This window comes from Mirounga leonina, unplaced genomic scaffold, assembly GCF_011800145.1.
Source record: "Mirounga leonina isolate KUSES-001 unplaced genomic scaffold, KU_Mleo_1.0 Mir_200, whole genome shotgun sequence".
NCBI lineage: Eukaryota > Metazoa > Chordata > Mammalia > Carnivora > Phocidae > Mirounga > Mirounga leonina.
Genome location: NW_023270503.1, coordinates 22638470 through 22660446, shown reverse-complemented (window position 1 = coordinate 22660446; position 21977 = coordinate 22638470). Strand labels below are relative to the sequence as shown.

The 21977-nt window shown below is 58.9% G+C and overlaps 1 protein-coding gene across 1 annotated transcript; it reads left to right on the top strand.

The window, feature by feature from the left end:
* The first annotated feature begins 1251 nt into the window (after nucleotides 1–1251).
* NGFR (nerve growth factor receptor) lies at nucleotides 1252–20957 on the top strand. Its single transcript, XM_035026898.1, has 6 exons — nucleotides 1252–1418; nucleotides 8187–8328; nucleotides 11987–12346; nucleotides 15920–16172; nucleotides 17836–17996; nucleotides 18667–20957. The coding sequence occupies exons 1-6, from the start codon at nucleotides 1380–1382 to the stop codon at nucleotides 18966–18968; spliced, it is 1257 nt and encodes a 418-aa protein (XP_034882789.1). The 5' UTR covers nucleotides 1252–1379; the 3' UTR covers nucleotides 18969–20957.
* The last annotated feature ends 1020 nt before the right edge of the window (nucleotides 20958–21977 follow it).

Sequence of the window (21977 nt, the reverse complement as noted above, 5' to 3'; positions counted from 1 at the left end):
GGGGGTGCTTCCCACCGAAAGACTGGTGGTACTCTCCCCGGGTTGCCAGGGACCTGTGATTGGGACCTGCTCTGGTTTCTAGGGCATAGTAAGTGTGGTCCTGGGGATGCCATCGTAGTACATGGTACATGGATGTGAGTCCATCCAGCCACTTTTCCTTTTATTCCCTTCAGGCCTTTATTGAACACCGGCCGTGTACCAGGCATTCAGATAAGGAACCATAGTCCCTGTCTGCAGGGAGCTCATAAGCCAATGGAAATACAGTCTAGTGAAGGCTATATTGTTGAGGATGTAACTGTATGTTTGTGTATGGGCGCGCGTGTCCCTGAATGTGTGTGTACTTGTGTGACAGACCGTACACGTGAGGGCTTGTGTGGAGGGGACTGCACATGTATACGTGCATGTGTGTTTGAATGTTATGACCACATGCGCGATGAGTGTGCAAATGTGCATGGGTGTGCAGGTGCACATGCATGTGTAGAACGCACAGGCTTACACGAGTGCATGAGGGGGATGTGAACACATGCAGTGCGTAAGCGCATAGACGTGTGAGCTTGAGAGTGGGTGTATTCCCGTGTCTTGTGTGCACACCTGTTACCCCTTCAAACCCATCTTTTGAGAATTCAAATAACATCGGGATGGACTCCACCTTAATGTCCCTTCTGCACACTGTCGGGGTCAGGCCACCTGCTACTCCTCCCCTCCCCTTCTCCTAGGCCTTTGCACTGGGAAGGGACAGAGGTAGGGGTCGGGTGTGGACCCGGAGGTGAAGGGCGGGGCGGACAGTGGGCATTCTTGCTGACAACGGCTGGGTAGGGAGCAGGGCCGGGGCTGGGGGCGGGGGGGGGGGGGGGGGGGGGGGGGGGGCTGAGGCGGGGGGCGGAGGAGGATGGGGGGGGGAGTGAACGCTGCGGGGGGTCTGCAGCCGAGAGGACCGGGAGCCGCAGAGGGGATGCCCTGGTCCCTGAGCCCACAGCATCCGGGAGCGGCGCGCACTAGCGCGGACCCGGCGCTGGGTACCGGGGCGGAGTAGGGAGAGGCTGCGAGGGCCCGTGCGCGGAAAAGCGGCAGCGGGGCGCGCGGGCGCCCAGCTCCCCGCAAGCCTTCCCTTCCCCTCCTCTCCCCTCCCGGAGGCGGCGGGGCGGGCGGGCGCGGTTCCGGGGGTGGGCGGGCTGGGCGGGGAGGAGGCGGGGCCGCCGCACTGGCTTCTCCCAGCCCCTCCCGGCCGCAGCCAGAGCGAGCGGAGTCTCGGCCGGCTCCGGGGGGCGGGCGCTGGAGCGCAGCGCCGCGCAGCCCTCTCCGACCGCCGAGCGGACTCAACTGGAAGCCGAGCGCTGCCGCGGGAGGCGGGCGACCGGGGCAGGTGCGGCGGCTGCGCCATGGACGGGCCGCGCCTGCTGCTGCTGCTGCTCCTGGGGGTGAGTGCTAGCTGGAGGGCAGCCCGCGCCCTCTCCCCGGACTGGAACCCCAATGGGTTCAGGTTTCCCCGAGGGAAAAGAGAACGGAGCGTTGGCGTCCCAGATGCGGGGGGGGTGGGGTGGGGGGTGGATGGCGGGAGAGGAGCTCCGCTGCCAGGATCCACGGAGGAGCGTCTAGGGTTCTCGGAGCGCAGGGGCGACCCTGAGACCAAGGGTAGAGATGCGGGGAGAGGGGCGCACGGATGCGGGTCCTCAGGTACCGCGGAGGGTGCGTATGGAGGAGCTGAGAGGCGGTCTCTCGGATGCCTGGGTTCTGAAGAGGGAGTTTAGATGCTGGGATCTCGAGGCGACTTTCCTCCTGAGCATCTTGATCTCTTGAGGGTCGTGGGACGGAAGCCAGGCTGAAGGAAGAGGAATGGGACGGGGATCAGAGATATGAGGGGCGAGCGGGGCTGGGGCGGGGAACCGGAGACAAGGAGATAGAACAATGGGGGAGGTCGGAGGGATTGGAGGCAGAGGGGTCCGGGCATCGGACAATGAGGGCCAGCCAGACAATGGGGGGGGGAGGGGCGTGGGAGGGAGAGCTTCGGGGAGCGGGGGTCGTCTGAAGAGAGAGAAGCGGGCTAGGGAGGGCAGAAAAAGGACGACAGCGAGGGGGAGAGAGAGAGAGATGCCCCCCGAAATGAAAGAGGGCGGAGAGGGAGAGCGGACCCCGAAGTGGTCGGGGCCACGCCTGCCCGCCGAGGGACAGTGGGACGAGCAGACAGAGCAGAGGGACGGACGTTTCCCGCGCCTGCCGCGCGCCCTTTCTCGCGGCCTCGCCCAGTCTGGGAACTGCGGCTGGGGATCCGAGGCTGGGAAGGGAGCGCCCACTTCGCCGGGGCGAACCCGCTCCCTGCCTCCCCCGCGACCGGCGGGCTCCTCCGACGCGCTCATTCTCGCGGTTTGAAGGCGCGCCGGGGGCGGGAAGGGATGGAGCGGGCATCGTGCGACCCGGTCCGGCCGCAGCCAAGTCTCAGGGTGCAGAGCGCCGGGACTCGCGAGGCGGGGACGGTCCCGGCGGCGCGCAGCCCGGGGTCGCGGCAGCCGAGGCGGCCCGCAGGGGGCGCTGAGAGGCGAGGGCTGTGCCACCCGCAGCTGCCGGCGCGACTGGGGCTGCGCGCCGCGCCTCCACGCGGACCCCCCATTAAGTTAAGCCGCCCGAGCGCGGCGCCCGCAGTTCTCACGGGTCCAGCGCCCAGGCGGGTCGGGATTCCGCCTGCGCCCCCCAGCCCCACCCCAACTTTCGGTGGAAGACGCCGGGCACCGAACGGGACGGAGGCGGTCGGACGCCGCGGATTCCGCCTCCGCAGGGGACTGCGGGTCCTCTTAAGCATCTAAGTCCGTCTCATAGTCCCAAGATATTCAGGAGATGTGACCTGTGTGGGCCCAGGAACGGAGTGCCACACGGAGTTTGGCAATGAAAGAGGTGTCCTCACTCTCCCTGCCATCTTCATTTCTCCTGAGCGTTGCATCCCCAACCCCCATTTTACAGGAAGGAAAACTGAGGCTCTGAGAGTTTAAACGACTTGGCCAAGATCCCAAAGCAAGTTAAACCAGAGCGCTGGCCAGGCTGTCCCGCACCTGATTCCCAGCGCGGTACTCCCCATACCCCGTAGGGGGACAGCCCAGCGTCCCAGCGCGGTACGAGAGCCGCGTTTCTCGGCGGGGGGCGGGCTGGGCAGCATCCCCTGAGTCAGGCGGGCTGTGGAATGTGGGGGCTGGGGTGGGCAGAGAGCCTCTCCGGGCGCTGGCCCCATCCCCGGAGCTCAGCTCGCTGGAGCAGTCAGTATCTCCGGCTTCTCCGGAGATTTGGGAGCGACTGCGGGCACGTTCGCTGACCAGCGCGGCGGGTTAGAGATGCTTCTGGACCGGGGAGGTGGGACTGGGCCGGCCCGTAGTGCGGCCCCCGGAGCGGCGAGGGACTGGGCTCCGGACCGGGGCTGGGGAGAGCGTCCTCCCAGTAGAGAAGAGGCGAGGGAAGAGGAGGGCTGCGCGCGGAGGTCCTGGGGGCTCGGGAAGGTGGACCCCGCGCAGAGCCGGCTCCCGCGGCCCCTGCGGCTCTTGCCTCCGCCTCGCCGCGGGGCTGCTGTCTGCGGGCCGGCTCTGCGCACCGCGGCGGTGCGAGTTTCTTCCTGGGCCGCGGCGGGAGAGTGCTGAAACCAGAGCGCGTCCCGGCGGCTCGGCTGGCGGGCCGCGCCGGTAATGGAGGCACTTTGTCATTCAGACGTCTGTAACCGGAGCCGCCGGGCTGGCTAATGCGCCTAACAGGGATGCAACGAGGGCCGCAAATGGGAGGACAGGAGCGGCGGGGCGAGGGAGGCGGCTCCGGGATGGAAGGGGTGCCCACCCTCCCCGTACCAGCCAGGGCCCATTCACGCGCCTAGATTCTTCCCGGGGAGGGGGGGGGGTGCTGTGCAGGGTGGGGAGGTGGGAATAAAATTGGCTGAGTGCCTATGATGGGCCACGCACTGCCCTGGGTAATTTCTCTTGTGTCATTTAATCCTTATAAGATCCCCGCAGAGTAAATCTAGTTATGCCCATTTTACAGTTGAGGGAGTTGAACCTCCCAGACTTTCAGGGTATGAAAGCAGGCTTCCCCCAGTCCGTGCGTGGTGGCGCCCTTGTTGGAACCCAGAATGCTTGGCTTGGAGTTTATTCTGTCCTCTGTGTCCCAGTCTCTACCCCCCACCCCCACCCCCCCCCGCCGCGCCCCAGCCTTCTAGATCACGGAGGGACAGGAGGACCTTAACCATCACTAGCTCTGAATATTAGATCTGTGTCCTATGTCCTTGGCGCCACAAATTTGGAACTGAGCCCCTTCCCCCCATAGTCCCCAGGCCCCTCTCAAAGTGTTCATGCAGCCTCATCCTCAGTAATTAGCTTGTCTCCTACCCCAAATTCAACCACTACCTAAAGGAGTAAAGTGCATGTGCCAGAGTCTCCCCGGGTTTGCATTGACCTCAAAAGACCCTCCACATATTCGAAAACTCTCCGATGCCATGGCGGTGGCTAATGGCTCCATTCACCTAAGGAACCTCTTTGCTGAAACTGTTGTGAGTGGTTAGGGCTCATCATACTGAAGCATTCACGTAGTTTCAAATTCTTTCAACCATTTTGTTGCGTTTTCTATTTTGTCCAATTTTTTAAAAATTTTAAGGTTTCTAAAAGTCAGTTCATTTAAGGGTGATTCCACCTTCGTTTTTTGAAAACCTTGAAATGGCAAAAGGATTGCAAACATTTTCAAAAATGGGATGAAATCATCCCATCAAATTGGAAATGAGTAAGTGTAATAAATGTAGATTTCAGGCACATGGGTCTATCATTTTGGTAAATTGATCATTTTGGAGCAATAAACCTGAATCCGTGTCATCCCTCCTTGCTTCCCAAGATTGCCCCGCCCTGGACCAATAGAGGGTGTGGCAGGGGCCAGGCATTAAGCCACTTAGCAGAATTGTCTCTGTGAGCCTCAATTTCCCCAGCTATCAGAGAGGAGATGAAGGCAGTCCCTCAGCATCTTGGCTTCTGGAGTAGCGGTGTGGAGTGATATCTCCTCTCCCTCATGGGACTGTGACTTCCCCGGGGGATCGGGGACCATGTGTCATTGGAAACACTTAGTTCAATGCTGAGCAATAGTTGTCAACTAGTAAATAGGTTAATTAGTTAACTGCGAGGAGAGCAATTCCCATTCTCCTTTCCCCGTGCCCTCTTCAGACTCTTCCTGGTGGGTCTTTCTTCATGCCTAGCCTGCCCCTCCTCTAGGTAGTTTCCTCTCTTTGGGCCCAACTACTGCTCGCCCCTCCTACTGCCTCCCAGCCAGGCTCAGCAGCTCAGCCTGAGACAAGACACTTCCTTGATAACTAACATTTATTGAACTTCTACTATACACCGGACAGGCTTGCCTGAATTACTTCATGTAATTTTCATGGCAACCCTGAGCACTAAATATTACCGACCCAACGTTTTAGGTGGGAAAATGCAGGCTTAGAGAGGCTGGGAATTGCCCCCAAAGTAGCAGACTGTTAGGTAGCCGGTCTGGGGTGTTTTGAAATAGGACACATAAAACGAGCACAGGAAACACATGGATGCTAATTATGTGGCCTGGAGTCCAAATGCAGGACTCGGGAGAAGAGAGAGGTAGGCAGGCTGCAGCGGGGAGAGCAGGCCTCGAGGAAGAGGGGCATGCAGAGGCCGCTCGAGTCCCATGGACCGACCCTCTCAGCTCTCCGCAGCCCAGCTCTCTGCTGACCTCAACCAACTGGAATCCAGCCAAAAGCCACAAAAGAGGCAAGAAAGACCTTGGGAAAGAAAACAGAGGGATCCTGAAGTGTATAAACACCTTCATCATTTGATGCCTACAGCAATCTAATGAGGCAGGTACTGTCACCATTACCTAAAGATGAAAAGGCTGAGGCACAGGGAGATTTCAACCTGTCCCGGGTCACCCAGCTCTAAGCCATGAGCCAGAGCCATGGGGGCCGTGAGGAGGAAGGGAGTGTAGGTCACGCTTTTGACTCAGAGAATGGCCCCCTCCTGGTTCAGATCCTACCTACACTCACGATGTACATCTTCCTACCTAGGCTAGTTACATGGTTTCTACAGATTCAATTTGACCTAATGAGTTAGAATGGTAGGGGCGGGGCTGCTCAGGTCACACTCTAGTAGCAGCGAAAATTGACAACTGATACCTCGACAGGAAGCAGAGAGACAGAAACACTAAAAAAAAAAAAAAAAGCTGATGGAAGAACTCTGAGACAAAAGTATGGTGATTTGGGATAAAGAACACAAAGGGCTTCACTGCACTGCTGCCCAGAATAATCAGAGTCCCTGAGTCACAGGGAAACTGTGAAGGTATGTTCTGGAGTCAGAAGGATGAAGCCACCGTGGTTAAAATGGAAATTCCACTATCCAGAAAGCCACCCCCATCCCACATTCCCCGGCCCGGCGTTCTAGGTAATTGAGGTCGTATTGTATTTTCACCTTCTGAAATCCCATAAATATACAGGTTGGGTACCAGGCGCTGGGGCAACCACAGTCTTGCCCTCTGGGAGCTGACAGTCTAGTGGGGGACATTGCAGCGCTCAGACCAGATGAGCTCTGTAAACAAGGGGAACATGTCACAGGGCCACTCAGCCTCATCTGGGAGGTGTGGGGGCCACAGGATCACTTCCTTGAAGAAGTGACATTTCAGCATGAATCCTCAAGGATGAAAAGAAATCCAAACAGACCCTTCTGGAATCTCGCTCTCCCTCCTAGGGGAAAGCCTGCATCTGGGAACCCCCTGCCCCCACCCCTCCCGGTTTCTGGCCTGCAGATGTTCCCAGACCTGTGTTCCTACCACCTGGGAGGAGATGGTGGCAAATACCCAAGGACCCCCCTCCTATGCTGCCCTCACCGCACCCTCCCTGCTAGTCTCCTGAGGACCACCAGCTGCCTCCTAGACTGATCCAACCTGTCCATCCCCCCCACCCCCTTCCACAAAACCCTGTTTAGACCTCAAGATATTTTAAAGGACTGGAGGGAAAGGGAGTATTTTTGGCTATGATCTCGCCAACGTGGAAGCAGAGGAATGTCCAAAAGGACCTTTAACACTCCCCTCTAGTCCCATGACCCCAGAGCCCATACTTCCTCTTGGTACCAAATGGGAGCTGCATGGTCTGAGGCCAGGGAAACAGGCTTTGGAGTTTTATTAGACACGAAGAATTTTTTTTTTAGGAATAGAAACATAAAGCATCGGCCAGCACTCCCCCCACCCTCCCAGGGAATCTGGTGCTAAATCATTCCATCCATGAGCAAAGAGCAAAGATGCCTCGGTGGCAGGAATCTGACTCCCCTTTCCCTTGGTTCTAGCGCTATTCCCACCGGCTGCATGGGGCCAGGGAGAGGGAGAGGAGAGGGCTGGTGGCTGGAAATCCGACTCTGGATTTCTTGGAAAATCCAGAGCTGGGCTGCTGGGTGGTGAGCTGGGCTGCTGGGTGGCAAGAGATGTTCCTCATCATCGCTAACAGGCACCCCTTTCTCCCTGCTTGGTGCCAGACTCTCGCCAATTGGCCGGTTCTTTGCTCTGGCCCTGAGTGGTCTCTATCTCCGTGGGTGAGGAGAGGTGAGGACTCAGAGGGAAAGCAGAGCAGGTCAGAACTCCAGGGCAGCATCAGGATTCGAACCCAAGACCCCAGCCCTCTGCCTTCTGTTCTTGTGTACAGACACCGCTCATTGAATATTTGATATGTGGAATGGTAGAATTAAGGACCTGGAGAAGGGCCCTACTAGCCTTTGCTAGAAAAAGGCGTCCCTCTGGGTAGACAGAGCCCTGCAGCTGTGCCTCCCGCTAAGTAGCATTTGAGCCAGAGTTTAGCTTCCAGTTGCCCCCTTGGCGGGGAGCCCTGTGCTCCCCCATGGGAGCCGTAACCTGTACTGGCCAGAGGCCACCTTCCCCATGTGGTGTGTCCTCGGGATTCCAGGAGTTGCCATTAACCCCAAGATGAACTCTGTAGAATGTCAGCATCCGGGGCTCTGACCTCACACCCCCCGGCAGCCTGCAGGGGCGCCCTGTCCCCCACTGCCTTTCTTCCCCGCCAGCTTTGATGTGCCTGATGCCTCCGTGCTGAGCTCATCCCGGCCCAGGTGGTTCCAATAGAAGGCTTTAGGAGGGGGTGTTTGATCTCTTGGAAGACACCCCCTCTCACTTCTCTTGCCATTTTGACCTTCTGATCTATCCCCCCCGCCCAGGTGTCACTCGGAAGTGCCAAGGAGGCATGTCCCACGGGCCTGTACACCCACAGCGGGGAGTGCTGCAAAGCCTGCAACCTGGGTGAGGGGGTGGCCCAGCCTTGCAGAGCCAACCAGACCGTGTGTGAGCCCTGCCTGGACAGTGAGTACAGGGGCCGCTGGGGGTGGGGCGAGGGGGGAAGGGAGGGCTGGGAGGCGCATGCCCACTGGAAGCCTGACAAGGGCTCTGCCTCCTGGCAGGGTCTCCTGCCCACCTCTGTGTGGGCACCGGAATGGGTCCGACCCAGTATAGGAGGCGAGAAGAGAAGCTGAGAATGGTTGAGGGAAGTCAGCAGAGGGAGGAGGGGGACCTCATGAGGAGGGATCCCCAGCGGGTGCCCCTTCCCAGCCCCCAGGTGGAGAGTCCGGGTAGAAGAATGTGGCCAGGTGGGAGGAGTAGCTGATGCTAAGACCAGCTAAAAATATCATCTGCACTGTAAAATCAATGGCTGCCACTTACCCTCAGTGTGTTTGGGGGGAGGGAAAGAGGATCAAGTCCTGGCTGCCCTGGAAACTGACCTTGGGGGATCCTGGGAGGGTGTCGCTACCCTTCCCCCCAAGGCCAGCTGTTCCCCAGCTCTGACCAAGGAAGCAGGGCTTTCCAGAGGTAGCAGGAGTGGGGGCAGTCCTCACTGTGGGGTGGTGTCAGAGGGGAGAGGGGCCTGTCCTACCTGGGATTTCCTCAGGAAGGGGAGAGAACCCCATCTTCTGGGGCTGCTGCTAGGGGATTCAGAAGGATGGCAGGTCTGGGGACTGAATTCTGTGTGCTTTTCACCCAGGACTCTCTATCCCTGCTGGATGCCCCCAGCCTCAGTTGCTGCCTTCAGGCCACGGGCTCAGTGCTCTTTTCCTGCCCAGAAACCTTTCCTCCCTGCCTAGAGTCACATCCTGCCTTCTACCTGGCACACACTGCCTACCTGGAGGGCCGGTGGGAACCATACCAGATTCTTCTTTAATCATGATAGGAACAAGGGCATAGGAACTGGGGACTCTTTTTTTTTTTTAAGATTTATTTATTTATTTGAGAGAGAGAGAGAACATGGGGGCGGGTAGAGGAAGAGAGAGAGAGAATCCTAAACAGACTCCCCGCTGAGCGCAGAGCCCGATGCGGGGCTCGATCCCACAACCCTGAGATCATGACCCGAGCAGAAACCAAGAGTCCTACGCTTAACCAACTGAGCCACCCATGTGTCCCAGGAACTGGGAACTCTGAACCCAACTGCCTAGACTGACCTCTGGATTCCTCTCTACCGCCCTCCCCCCCCACCCCCCACAGCCTATCTACCAGACAACCCCAGCTCCTTGGTGTTCCCAGACACACAGTTTTCCTCTCTCTGTGCCTGTGGATCCTGTAATTCCATCCCGCAGCAGGAAAGGCCTGGGCCTAGATGGCGAGGCTAGAAGGACATCCTGTAATGCCTTTGCCACCTTGCCATCTGGCCACCTGCCCTGGCCTACCAGGGTTTCCTTCCCAGCAGGGTTGGCCAATCATTGGCTATGCTGGAACCTCTCGAGTTTGCCTCTCTCATTTCCTAGACTCCTGCCTAGGTCCTCTCTGGCCTGGACCCTAAGTGTCCCAGGATGGGTACCCACTCCCTTCTTTTTTTTTTTTTTTAAAGATTTTATTTATTTATTTGAGAGAGAGAGAATGAGAGAGAGCACATGAGAGGGGGGAGGGTCAGAGGGAGAAGCAGACTCCCTGCCGAGCAGGGAGCCCGATGCGGGACTCGATCCAGGGACTCCAGGATCATGACCTGAGCCGAAGGCAGTCGCTTAACCAACTGAGCCACCCAGGCACCCTACCCACTCCCTTCTGTCAAAGCAAGAGATGGGGTAGAGGAGCCTGGGGGAGAGAGTCTCTGGCATCTCCAGAGAAAGGGAGACAGGAGCTGGAGACCAGCTAGGAGGTGGTGGCGGGAGGCGTCCCTCCCATTTGCTCCCTCTGTTCCCCTCCCCACCTCCAGCTGCGTTAACAGGCCGCCTTTATAAGCTCACTTTATGGCATGGAGACCCCAGTGGACTTTCCCTCTATCCTCAAAATGTTTCCACAAGGAAACCCCTTAAGCTCTGCCTTCATTCTCTGCCAAAAAAGACCACATTTTTCCCACCCCCTAAAACTGTCTCCCAGGACTTTTCTACTAACTTTCTGTATTTTCCCATGGGTAGCCCCCCCATTTTCTCTCCCCCTCCACTGTGACTAAACCCACCCCCCTGCCACATGCCAACCAGCGCGAATCCTCCTGTTTGTATAAACTGGACATCCTGCCTTGGCTGTTTATGTTTGGAAGTCCTTTCTGTAGACTATATCCCTGTGACCCACGTTCACCAGACTTGCCGTAGCCCACCCCAGGGGGCCCAACCATTGCAGGATCCCTGCGGTGTGTCTAATGCTTTATGGTAGAATTTCATTTCTTCCTCACCACAACCCTGTGAGTGGAGAAATTATTCTCGGTTTTACAGAGAAAGAAAAAAAGCTCAAAGAGGTGAAGTAAAACATCCAGAGTCACATAGCTAATAAGTGGTGGAAGCAGGTTTTGGGTCCAGGTTGACCCCGTCCCTGGGAAGAGAGACACAGGGGTTCGTTCCTCTGCCAGAACTGGCTTGAAACTGGTCTCCCTCCAGGCCCACCCCTGTCTTGTCTTCTCGTCCCCCTCGGCTGCTTTGCTTTTCATTTCTCTCTGCTTTTCTTTCTTTGCATTTGCTTCTCCACTGACACTCCGAAGATAATGACTCTGTGCTCCATCTGGTCTCTCGATTCCTTTAGAGAAGGTTGAGATCAGAACCCACGGCAGGCCTCGATTTCCCTCCAGTGGGATCCTAGTCTTTACTTCTGCTTCCACATTCTGAACACTCCCTCTTTCCCTGGTTCCCGGTTCCTAAATCCTGCTCTTTCTGCCCTTGGAGCGAGCGTACATCCTCTTGGATTCCGACTGGCGCAGAGTTCTGCACCTGGGCGGGTAGGGATGGAGAAGATTTGGCTCTGTGCCTTCCCTCTCCTTGCACACGGAGGAGAGGACCCTGGCATCCCCTGGTGTTCCTCCCCTTATTAGATTAGACCTCACATCCATTAAGAGAGCATGAGTCAAGAGTGAGCTTGGAAATCTCCCCTTTGTGCCATTGGGAAGGGCAGAGGACTATATTATATAGAGGCAAGTCCTTCTTGCTTTCTAGCTCCAATCCCTCCTGCTGTTGTTACCTCGTCGGGAAGTCCATCCCCACCCTCAAGAGCCAAGCCCTTCAGCAGCGTGGGGTAGCGCCATGGGTGGGAAATTCTGCGGTCTAACCCTGGTCAGGCCACACCTGAGCCCCCACCTGCGCGGAGAGGACGAGAAGGGCGGCGGAGGCCGGAGGCTCCCTCGTGAAGGCCCGCCCAAGCCTGGGTTGGGTTCACAGCCCAGCTCTGGCCGGCGGGGAGGGCTGGGTGGGAACCACGCTCAGATTATTCCTTAATCATGCTGGGAACAAGGGTACCGGGCTGCGAACTCTCTAAGCGAATTTGCCAAGAAATGTACCGGCCTCCAGCTGGGTTACCCCGCGAGGCCTCCCAGTCAGCGCTTCCAGGCCTGGGGCACCGGGGGCTCCTGGCCCCCTGCCCCCTTCCCCGCGACGGCTGCCAGGAGCGCTCACAGACCGCGGATCCCGAGGGGCGAGGGTCCCGCGGGGCGCTCCCAGCCTCTGCGTCCCAGGTGCCCCGGTGGAGGGCCGGGGAGGGGGCGACCTTCCGGGCCCCGCAGCTGCCCGGCGCGTCCCTCTGCCCACAGGCGTGACCTTCTCGGACGTGGTGAGCGCCACCGAGCCGTGCAAGCCGTGCACCGAGTGCGTGGGCCTGCAGAGCATGTCGGCGCCGTGCGTGGAGGCGGACGATGCCGTGTGCCGCTGCGCCTACGGCTACTACCAGGACGAGGCGACGGGCCGCTGCGAGGCGTGCCGCGTGTGCGAGGCGGGCTCGGGCCTCGTGTTCTCGTGCCAGGACAGGCAGAACACCGTGTGCGAGGAGTGTCCCGACGGCACGTACTCGGACGAGGCCAACCACGTGGACCCGTGCCTGCCCTGCACCGTGTGCGAGGACACCGAGCGCCAGCTGCGCGAGTGCACGCGCTGGGCCGACGCCGAGTGCGAGGGTGAGCGCGCCGGGCCGAGGGCGCCCCCTGGGGGCCGGGGGCAGCGGGGGGGGGGGGGGGGGGGGGCGCGCCGGCCTCGAGCCCGCCGCCGCCCTCCCCGAAACCCCAGGCCCAAAGGACCCCTCTCACCGTGTCCTTCCGTGCGCTGCGTGTTTGGAAAGCCCCAATCCTCCTCCCAGGCCGCAGCTACGACACTCCAACTCAGTTTCTAGGGCTTTCTTCCCCCGTCGGGGCATGTTTGATCCTTGAGCAGGCTCTCTGGACTGGAGAAAGGGGCTTGAGGACCCTCAGGAGTTGGGGCCCTTTGGCTCGGAGGCCTGGTCTGGGTCCACAGTGGTTTATGGCTCTGGGACCCGGGATGGAGTCTGCCCCGTCACTCTCCGAGTGATGGTAGGGAGGTCACTCTGGTCTCTGGACCTCAGTTTCCTCATTGGTCATACAGTTTTCAGGGATGTCGTGGGTTAGGGAAGGTGGCTGGCCCGCTTTAACTGGTGGGATCTGGGGGCGGGGTCAACAGTGGTTGTTACCCTTTCGCCAAGGATGACGTTGGACTCCCGGAATGCTAAGGAGGTGGTGGGGGCGGAGAAAGAAGGGCAGCAGCCGGCCCAGGCTTCAGGAGCCCAAGGAGGAGACGGGCGCACATGGAGGGGCGGGCGCACATGGAGGGCTGTCGGCCCCAGAGTGGGTAGGAACTGGGTGCACTCACCTTAGCTGGGCATGGGCCCCCAAGAGTGCACCCAGTTCCTGGGATGGGAGGAGGAAGCAGGATGGCAGCCAGGACAGAACTCTTTTGGATTCTGGTTGGTGACATCCATCTGCAGGGAGGCAAGTGGGCTTTTCCATTGCAGGGAGAGGGAGACAGTGCCTTTACTTTCTGTCCATCCCCCTGTGGCTGGGCCCCCACTTAGCTACTTCCCTTTGGGACTTCTCCCTCAGGGTGCCCTCACTCTGAGCAACCAGTGCCTCCTTCAGGGAGCCCCAAGTTTGCCGGAAAAAGACGGCCCTTGCCCCAGTCTGATGAGGTAGACGTTGTCCCAGTTCCCAGGAGGTCCCCCATTCTGGGGGAAGCAGCACAGCCTCTACCCCCAGTCAGTCCCCAGTCAGATGGGGGCGAGACAGATCCCCTGCCGTGGGGAGCATGCCTGCTTTCCACACCCCATGATCCCTGGCTCGGGGAGCTCAGGCTGGGGAGGGTGGTTAAACTGGGCTGAGGCCAGGTATGTGTGTGAAGCCTCCTGCATGGGGGTTGGGAGGGGTGGGGGGAGTGGGGCCCAGAACATAGTGGTTCCAGTGGCGATCGCCCTCAGCCCGGAGACAGGCAAGTGGTGTCAGGCACAGGGCAGAGCGGGGAGGGAGTTTCAGCAGCTGTCAGGGGGCAGGCGGGCAGCACAGTTCACGGGCAAGTCTGGACCAGCCAGTGGGGGGACTTAGTCAGGGGCGTGGATGGAGCAAAGAAAGGTGGCAGCTGGGGGAGGGGTGGGCCCTGCCTTTTGAGGCGTTCACAGATTGCTCTCAGATACCACCCTACTTTGCCAGCCATCCTGAAGGAAGAGGGTACCCCTGAGGGCTGTGTTTATCGCTGCCTGTCTTCCGTTCTCTGCTCTAGCCTCTGAAGGGTTAAATTTCAGCTCCGGAACAGAGGGAACACTTCAGGAAATGGAATTGGATGCGTGGTTTGGTTGCCCCCCCCCTTCCAGTGCATTGTACTTCCTTGCATATACATTTCAGGTGTCAACATGGTGACTCACTCAGCCTTGGGGCAGAAGGATACTCCCCCTCTCCACTCCTCGCCCCAGTGAAATTTGGGTTTAGGAGTAACCTGGTCCCTCTTTCCACCCCCAAGTCTGACAGCTCCCATTCCGGAAATGGCTGTCAGGACTCGCCAAGGGCTTAGGGGGTTGGAATGCTGGTGGACATGGCCACATCTGGATCTCATCCTGCTGTCCCCCCCTCCTAGCCCTGCCCCAGAGGGGACTGGAGAGATGAGGAGAAAGTGCCCTGGACAGCCCTGTCTTCAGCCTGATCTGTCCCTTAATGTCCACTGTCAAACTTTCCCATTTGAGATTTCTGGAATCTCTGTGATGGCCTGGTTCACCAACACCCCCCAACATACCTTCAGCCTCTGGGGTCGGGGGGATCCTAGCCAGTTGTATCTCAGCCTCAGGGCTTAGATGGCACTGGCAGCTTGCCCAGTCCCCTAGCAGGGCGAGAGAAGACCCCAGTCCGACACCCTGTCTGGGGCTCCACTCCCACCCTACCCCTGCCCCCCAGGACTGAGCGGGGGGAGGGGGAAGATGGGGCAACAGGCGGCGGCCCCCTCCCTAGTGCCAGCCAGATGGATTCCAGATTCACATCTGGGGGCCTTACCCCTCAGAAGGTGCTGAAAATGGGGGCCTTTGAACCATCTTCGTCTTGAGCCGTGAAGGGCCGAGAGACCAGGGGGCAGTTTCCACTCCGACTTGGGTGGGCAAACTGGGAGTGGGGTAGGGTGGAGCTAGGGAGCAAGGTGCCTCCCCTTCACCCCATTGGCATGTCCTGTCTGCTTCCCCTCCCTGCCCCAGGCGTGGGAAGTGAGGACAGATGGCCTAGGCAACTTTGCCTGGACAGGTACCCCCAGGCCGTCTGGAGCCCACAGTCCCTGGGACTGCCCCTGACTGGGTGGCAGGATGGAAAATCCCACCCAGTGGTGCCAGGTCCCCTGTCGGGGAGGCTGGCAGTGCCCACTGGCATGAAAGGGCCCGGGTGGGTGGCAAGGCACAGTCCTCCCCGCCTCCCCACCTCAGGCAGCAGGCAGTACCTTCTTTGGAGGCCTTCTCCGCACCAGCAGTCTGCTTCTGCCCTGGAAGGGTTGGGCTGCCCAACACTGTCTTCTCTGGGCAGTGAGATCAGATGGTTTGGTTTGGGGGCCACACAGGGCAGGAAACAGAGGCTGGCCACTGGCTAAGGACTGGCTGGAGGGAAGCCAGCCAGCTGGGCACCCCCTACCCTGTCTGAGCTGAGAGCTAGGCCATCAGAGACCAGAAGGGAGGCTGAGGGCCAGTTCTTGGAGAGGTGGTTTGCAGGGAGGTATCTCTCTGTCCAGACCTGAGTACCCTCATCCTTCCCTAGGACCGGGATGACTGGGGCCATTGGGACAAACTGGGACGGGGGGGGTTACAACATTTTCCCAGAGTGATTCCAGCTAGAGGCCTCCTGGTGCCCACTCTCTCTTCTTTGTGTGTTTGCCAGGCTTCTGGGTACCCAGGGAGGCAGAATAGAGTCCTAGGGTCACAGCTGCACTTCAGATGGAGGGGAGCTTAGAGACCATCTCTCTTAGCATCCCCATTCAATAGATGAGGAATTGAGATCTTGAGAGGTGAAGGGACTGGTCCAGGGTCACACCGTCCATCAGTGACAGAGCCGGAGGGGACCCAGGCCCTTGCTGTCCTCCACCATCATGACTCATACACACAATCCTGGCCCTCACCCCCGTGTGTAATGGCCTGGCACGGGGAAGGGCCTGGGGATGAAGTGCTGGAGCGGGGCTGGTGGCGGGGGGGTGCGGGCCCTCATTCCTGTAGCTCCTTCCCCCAGAGATCCCTGGCCGTTGGATTACCCGGTCCACGCCCTCGGAAGGCTCGGACAGCACTGCCCCCAGCACGGAGGAGCCCGAGGGACCTCCAGAGCAAGATGTCATAGCCAGCACAGTGGCAGATGTGGTGACCACAGTGATGGGCAGCTCTCAGCCCGTAGTGACCCGAGGCACCACGGACAACCTCATCCCTGTCTACTGCTCCATCCTGGCCGCTGTGGTTGTGGGCCTAGTGGCCTACATTGCCTTCAAGAGGTGAGAGGGGGGCACAGGGGACAGAGAGCAGGGCCTTTGCTCTCACGGAGGGCTTTACCGTGAACTTGACCTGAAAATACACACACTTTTTTTTTTTTTAATATTTTATTTATTTATTTGAGAGAGACAGAGATAGTGAGAGAGAGCTCGAGCAGGAAGGAGGGGGAGAAGCAGGCTTCCCGCGGAGCAGGGAGCCCGATGCGGGGCTCGATCCCAGGACCCCGGGATCATGACCTGAGCCGAAGGCAGAGGCTTAACCATCTGAGCCACCCAGGCACCCCTACACACACTTTTTAGAGTCAACCCCAAACCACGCTCATCCTCACCACCAGCTGCCCCATGCCGGCGGGGGAATGGTCCCTGTCCTGCTCTGGCCCCAGCACCTCCCCACTCCCATGAAACTGCTCCCCTCCCTGACTGCACACCCCCAGCTGCACACCGAGCTTTCTTTACCAGCCACCTGTGCCCTCGTCCCTCAAACCCCATTGACCCCCAGTGACCTATGTGTGCATGTGTCCCTTCCCATGTCACATTGGGGATGTTATGGCACCCACATCCAGAAATTCAGGACGTGCAAGAACTTCTGGAAAGTGTTTTACTTATTTATTTATTTTTGAAGATTTTACTTATTTGTATGAGCGGGGGAGAGCATGAGCTGGGGGAGGAGCCGAAGGGGAGGGAGAGGGAGAGAGAGAGAATCTCAAGCAGACTCCATGCTGAGGTTGGAGCCCCACGTGGGGCTCCATCTCACGACCCTGAGATCATGACCTGAGCCGAAACCAAGGGTCAGACGCTCAATGGACTGAGCCACCCAGGCGCCCCTGGAAAGTATTTTAAGTGTTTCAATGCATTTTCCATTCTTAAAAAGAAAATCTTCAAAGTAATACATGCTTGTTTGGGTAAATGCAAACAAGACCAATGTCTTATAAAGCAAAAAGTAAAAGCCCTCTTTTATCTCCCCAAATCCTACCTCTCTCCTCATTGGAATCTGTTTGGAATGGATCCTTTCCAGCCATTTTCTGTGCCTTTATAAACACGTGTACATAAAACTTTTTATAGTTATACGTAAACACACAGAGGGTTTTGTTTTGTTTTGTTTTTTAAAGCATCTATGGGATCCCACTATCCATACTCTACAACTTACCTTTTCACTTAATCTCCCTTGGGAGAGCTTTCCCCAGGACATACAGATTATCTGGTTGTTTGTAACCGCTCACTCAGGATATGGATGGATCCTAATTTATTTGAACAGTCTTCTTTTGATGCACATTTGATTTGTTTCCAGCTTTTTCTTGTTGCTAATAATAGCAGAGGAAATCTTTGTGTATATCCCTGCACATATGTGGGAGTAGTTTAGCAGGGTAGACTGGGAACAGTGGAATTCCTGAGAAATCACTGGACGCACCATTCATTCCGTGAACATTCGCTGAACCTTTGTGCCGTGCACCGAGCCCTGGGAGCCGGTCGGCCCGCACGGTGCTTTCGGTGCAGGCCAGGGGCGGGCGGAGATGGACGGAAAGAAGAACCATAGGTGCTCTGGTGGGGGGCTATGCTTGGGCACCTGCCAGGGCCCCAGCCCCCACACATCAGAGCACAGATCCCTTAGGCACCTGGATGGTGCCGGCCCTCGCCCCCTGAGACTGGGCCCGTCCTCTGGCACCAGGTGGAACAGCTGCAAACAGAACAAGCAAGGAGCCAACAGCCGGCCCGCGAACCAGACGCCGCCGCCGGAGGGAGAAAAGCTCCACAGTGACAGTGGCATCTCTGTGGACAGCCAGAGCCTGCACGACCAGCAGCCCCACACGCAGACGGCCGCAGGCCAGGGTGAGCAGGGAGGCGGGGCGGGGGGGGGGTGCTGAGGTAGGGAGGAAAGGAGTGATTAAGGGTAGACTGTAGGAAGGACTGCCGGAGGGGCTGGCTCACAGGGAACGGGGCCTCTGTGTAGGACAGGAGAACAGGGTGCGCAAACGGGGAGGAGAGGTCTTTCCAGTGGAGGGGCGTGGGAGAGGGGGAGCTTTGACAAAGTAGAGCATCCAGACTCATCAAGCTAATTGTCCTCCCCCCCAGGGCTAATTACTCCCCAAAGTGGCTGCAATTAGCCTCCTGCTCCGGACTTCTGGGGAGCAAGTAGTTAATTATGGACCCTAATTAGTGTCCCAGCTCCAGGACACTTGCTGTGGTGGAGTCTGGGGCTAGGTCCTGTCCCTCCCCTGTCTTGCCTAATTGCTGCGGGGCGGGGCGGGGTGAGATGGGGGGGATAGTGCTGGAGCTGCGGGCCAGAGAGGATGTGAGTCAGCACCCCCAGGCCCCTCCACAGCCCCCCATCCACGACCTCATCTTGACCACCCCTCTGCCTCCAGGCCCTTGGGGTTTACCCACCGTGGGAGGAGAAATGCCTCAGCCTGTCTTTGGTCTTACCCTGGGGCCCCCATGCCCACTGAGGGAAAAAGGGGGTCTGGAGGGTAGCCTCTGACGCCCCCTGGGTTCTTGGCAGTCCTCAAGGGAGATGGAGGTCTCTACAGCAGTCTGCCACCGGCCAAGCGGGAGGAGGTGGAGAAGCTGCTCAATGGCTCTGCGGGGGACACCTGGCGGCACCTGGCAGGCGAGCTGGGCTACCAGCCTGAGCACATAGACTCCTTCACCCACGAGGCCTGCCCCGTCCGAGCCCTGCTTGCCAGCTGGGCCGCCCAGGACAGCGCGACACTCGACGCCCTTCTGGCTGCCCTGCGCCGCATCCAGCGAGCTGACATCGTCGAGAGCCTGTGTAGCGAGTCCACGGCCACGTCCCCGGTGTGAGCCGCCCCCCGGAGCCCCTGCCCTGCCCCCACATTCTGACGGCTGATGCTCCAGCCACCCCCACGGGCCAGCGTCAGAGCTGAACTCCGGGCAGGGCCGTGGAGCCCGGGCCCCTCCACCGCAGCCCTGTCCCTGCTCCCGTGTGGCCCCATCGCTTCTGATCGCTCTCTCCAGCGCCAGAAGGGCCCCTGCTGCCTCTCCCACCCCGCCCCTAACATCACATCTCACATCTTCGCCCTTCTCCCCGCACTTCTGGGTGGGCCAGCCCCTCCCATCTCAGCAGGTGTCAGGCCTGGGGGCTGACACCAAGGATGGTGCTGGGGACGATGACAAAGCCCCAGAGACTCGAAGGGAGAGACTGAGGAACCAGAGCCATGGGCTCTACACTGTGAACTTGGGGAATGAGGGACCATCATTGTGGCCTACGTCCTCCCTCAGCCCCCTCACCCTCCTCTCTGGCCCAAGATGAAGACCACCAGAGGCTTGTCAGAGCTGAAAGGGGGTTTTGAAGTCTAGTCCACCCCGTTGTTTTACATATAGGAGAGTCAGGCCCAGAGAGGGGGAGTGACTTGCCCAAAGCCACCCAGCAATGGGGAGGACAAATGTGGGCTGCCCCCCAGTCTCTGAATTAGGGAGTGCAGGCCTCAGGTTTGCTTGAGGGCAGGGAGCTGGGTGGGGGGTAGGGGGCAGGCAACCCTCTGGGAAATGTCTCGAAGCCAAATCCAGTCTGCCCTCCACCATCTCCAGGCCCGTCCAACCCCTGTGGAGATGGGAGGCTTTCACCCAAGGTCTGGTGCACTGATCCGTCAGAGATGGACTTGACTGAACATGGATTGGGGTTTGTGGAAAGGGGTGCCACTTCCCTTTGCCAGTTCTGCTCAGGCACGTCAGTGTGGCACCCATGGTGTGGCCCAGCCTGCAGGTGCCCTCCATCCTGGCACAGACCCAGAGCCAACACAGGCAGTATCTTCTAGAGCCAGCCCCGGGGTCAGGGACTAAGGGCCCCGGACCCACGACAAACAGATCCATAGACACACAGACGCAGAGGATGAGAAATCCTGCTTTTCTCCCCAAGTTTTTTCTCTTGGGCTGGGCCCGGATCCTGCCCAGGACGGCTGGCAGAGAAGCACTGAAGGGATTTGAACTCAGCTTGCCCTCTTCCCTCGCCCCTGGTTTGGCGGGCCAAGCTCGGCTGAGGCTTGAGCTGGCGTCTGGCTTCCGAGGGCCTGCACGTGGAGGAATGTTCCCCCCCACCCCGCACCCCCCCCACCGCCCCCGTCCTTCCTTTTCCTGCAAGCACAGGGTTTGGCTGGGCTCCGACGGTCGCAGTGAAGAAAACTGGACCAGTGTGGGAATGCAGCAAGAAGGAACTGAGGGAGACTGTGGCCTGCAGAGGGCCTCTCCCAAGTTCAGAGGACCCTGTGAAGGACCGTTTATTCCCTAGCTTGGTGCCAGAAAGGGGCTGTGAGGTCTCATGAGGTCCTTCCTGGCATGTTCTGTTTTGCTTGACATTGGAATGAGTGTGGCACCCCTCTATTTAGCATGACCAAGCCCCGAGCCCCAAGCAGGGTGTGCCCTGGGGGCCACCCCCTCCCCTGCCCAGGGTTCTCCCAGCTCCGTGTAAGGGACTGGGAGCATTGTAAGTAGATGGCATTTCTGTGACCTCCATCTGATGAGGGGAGGAAACTCACCTGCTGGCCCCTCACCTGTGTACCTGGAGAGCAGGGCAGGATCTGAGTGTATTTATTTTCCTCCCCAGCAGCTGGGGAGGGGGTTGGGGTACCACAAGTATGTTTTAGCATGTGTTTGGTTCTGGGGCCCCCTCCGCCTCCCTTTGGGCCGAGATGAAACTCTTTCGGCCCCCCAGCTGGGGGCTGTGAGCTCCAGACTCCCTGTCACCTCCCCTTTGCATCCTGTGTAATCATTTCTTGGGCCTTCCTAAAACCTACACATAAAACATAAATGACGAATATTATAATAGCAAAGAAAGAAAACCAGTGCAAAGAGATTTTCTGGAAACGCACATGATTGGAGCCAGTGGGGGCTGTGTGTGGCGGGGGGCGGGGGGGGCAGGTATAATTTCTAATTTGGTGAGTTCCTGTCCTATTGTTTCTCCACCCGCCCCCCACAAAATGGGGAGTGTTCACAGAAATCGAGCAAATCCACATGTGTAGCCATGAAGTTAAGTGGGATAGGGAAGGAGTGGGGGCCCTCTGCCCCCAGGTTTTGGAGAGGAAAAGTGAAAATGACCGCGCAGGAAGCCGGCCAGCTGTGAACTTGACCAGATGTCAGAAGTGAAACTGACCACAGGGGAGCCAGAGGCTTGCTAGGAGGGCCGGGTCGCAACCCCGCAGCTCCCAGCCACCCACATGGCCTGGGAGAGGCGCACTCACACCCACACACATGCACACACACGGGGGCTGGCTCCAGATGGCCTGGCAGGAGCCTGGCTGCTTGGCCTGCAGTGAGGCAGGCCCCTCCCTGGCGGCTCTCTGGGGCAGGTCCCAACCCCGGCTCCTGGCAGCCTGGCTTTGAGCCCCGCCTGGCCCGGGAGCCGCAGGGTTCCCGGCCCCAGGCCTGTGCCCGTCTCCAAGGCTGGTCCGGCTGCTGGTCCAGAGCAGCTCAGCCTCTGCTGGTCACTCGGCCAGGTCTTCTGGTGGGGCTGGCTCGTGGCTGCTGTGGAAGGTCATGGGAGGCTTGCTCTTCCCGGAAAGAACAGCAAACAAACCTTCCTGGTCTCAGGATCATGGCAGGGGTCAGCCGGGCCCCAGCCAAGGGTTCGGCATGAGGCAGAGGGGGAGCTGTCTGCCATCTCCCACCCCCCATGTCCGTCTGTGAGGGCTGTGAGGAGCGCATGTGGAGGGGGGTGATTCAGAGATCTGGTACTTGGATAACCCCCAGTGTGACGAGGGAGGGAGCTCTGTCTGTCTTGAGGGAGCCTCCTGTCTGCTGGAGAAAACACAGTCCCAGACTTTGGGTACCTCTAATCTGATGAGGGAGGTACAATTC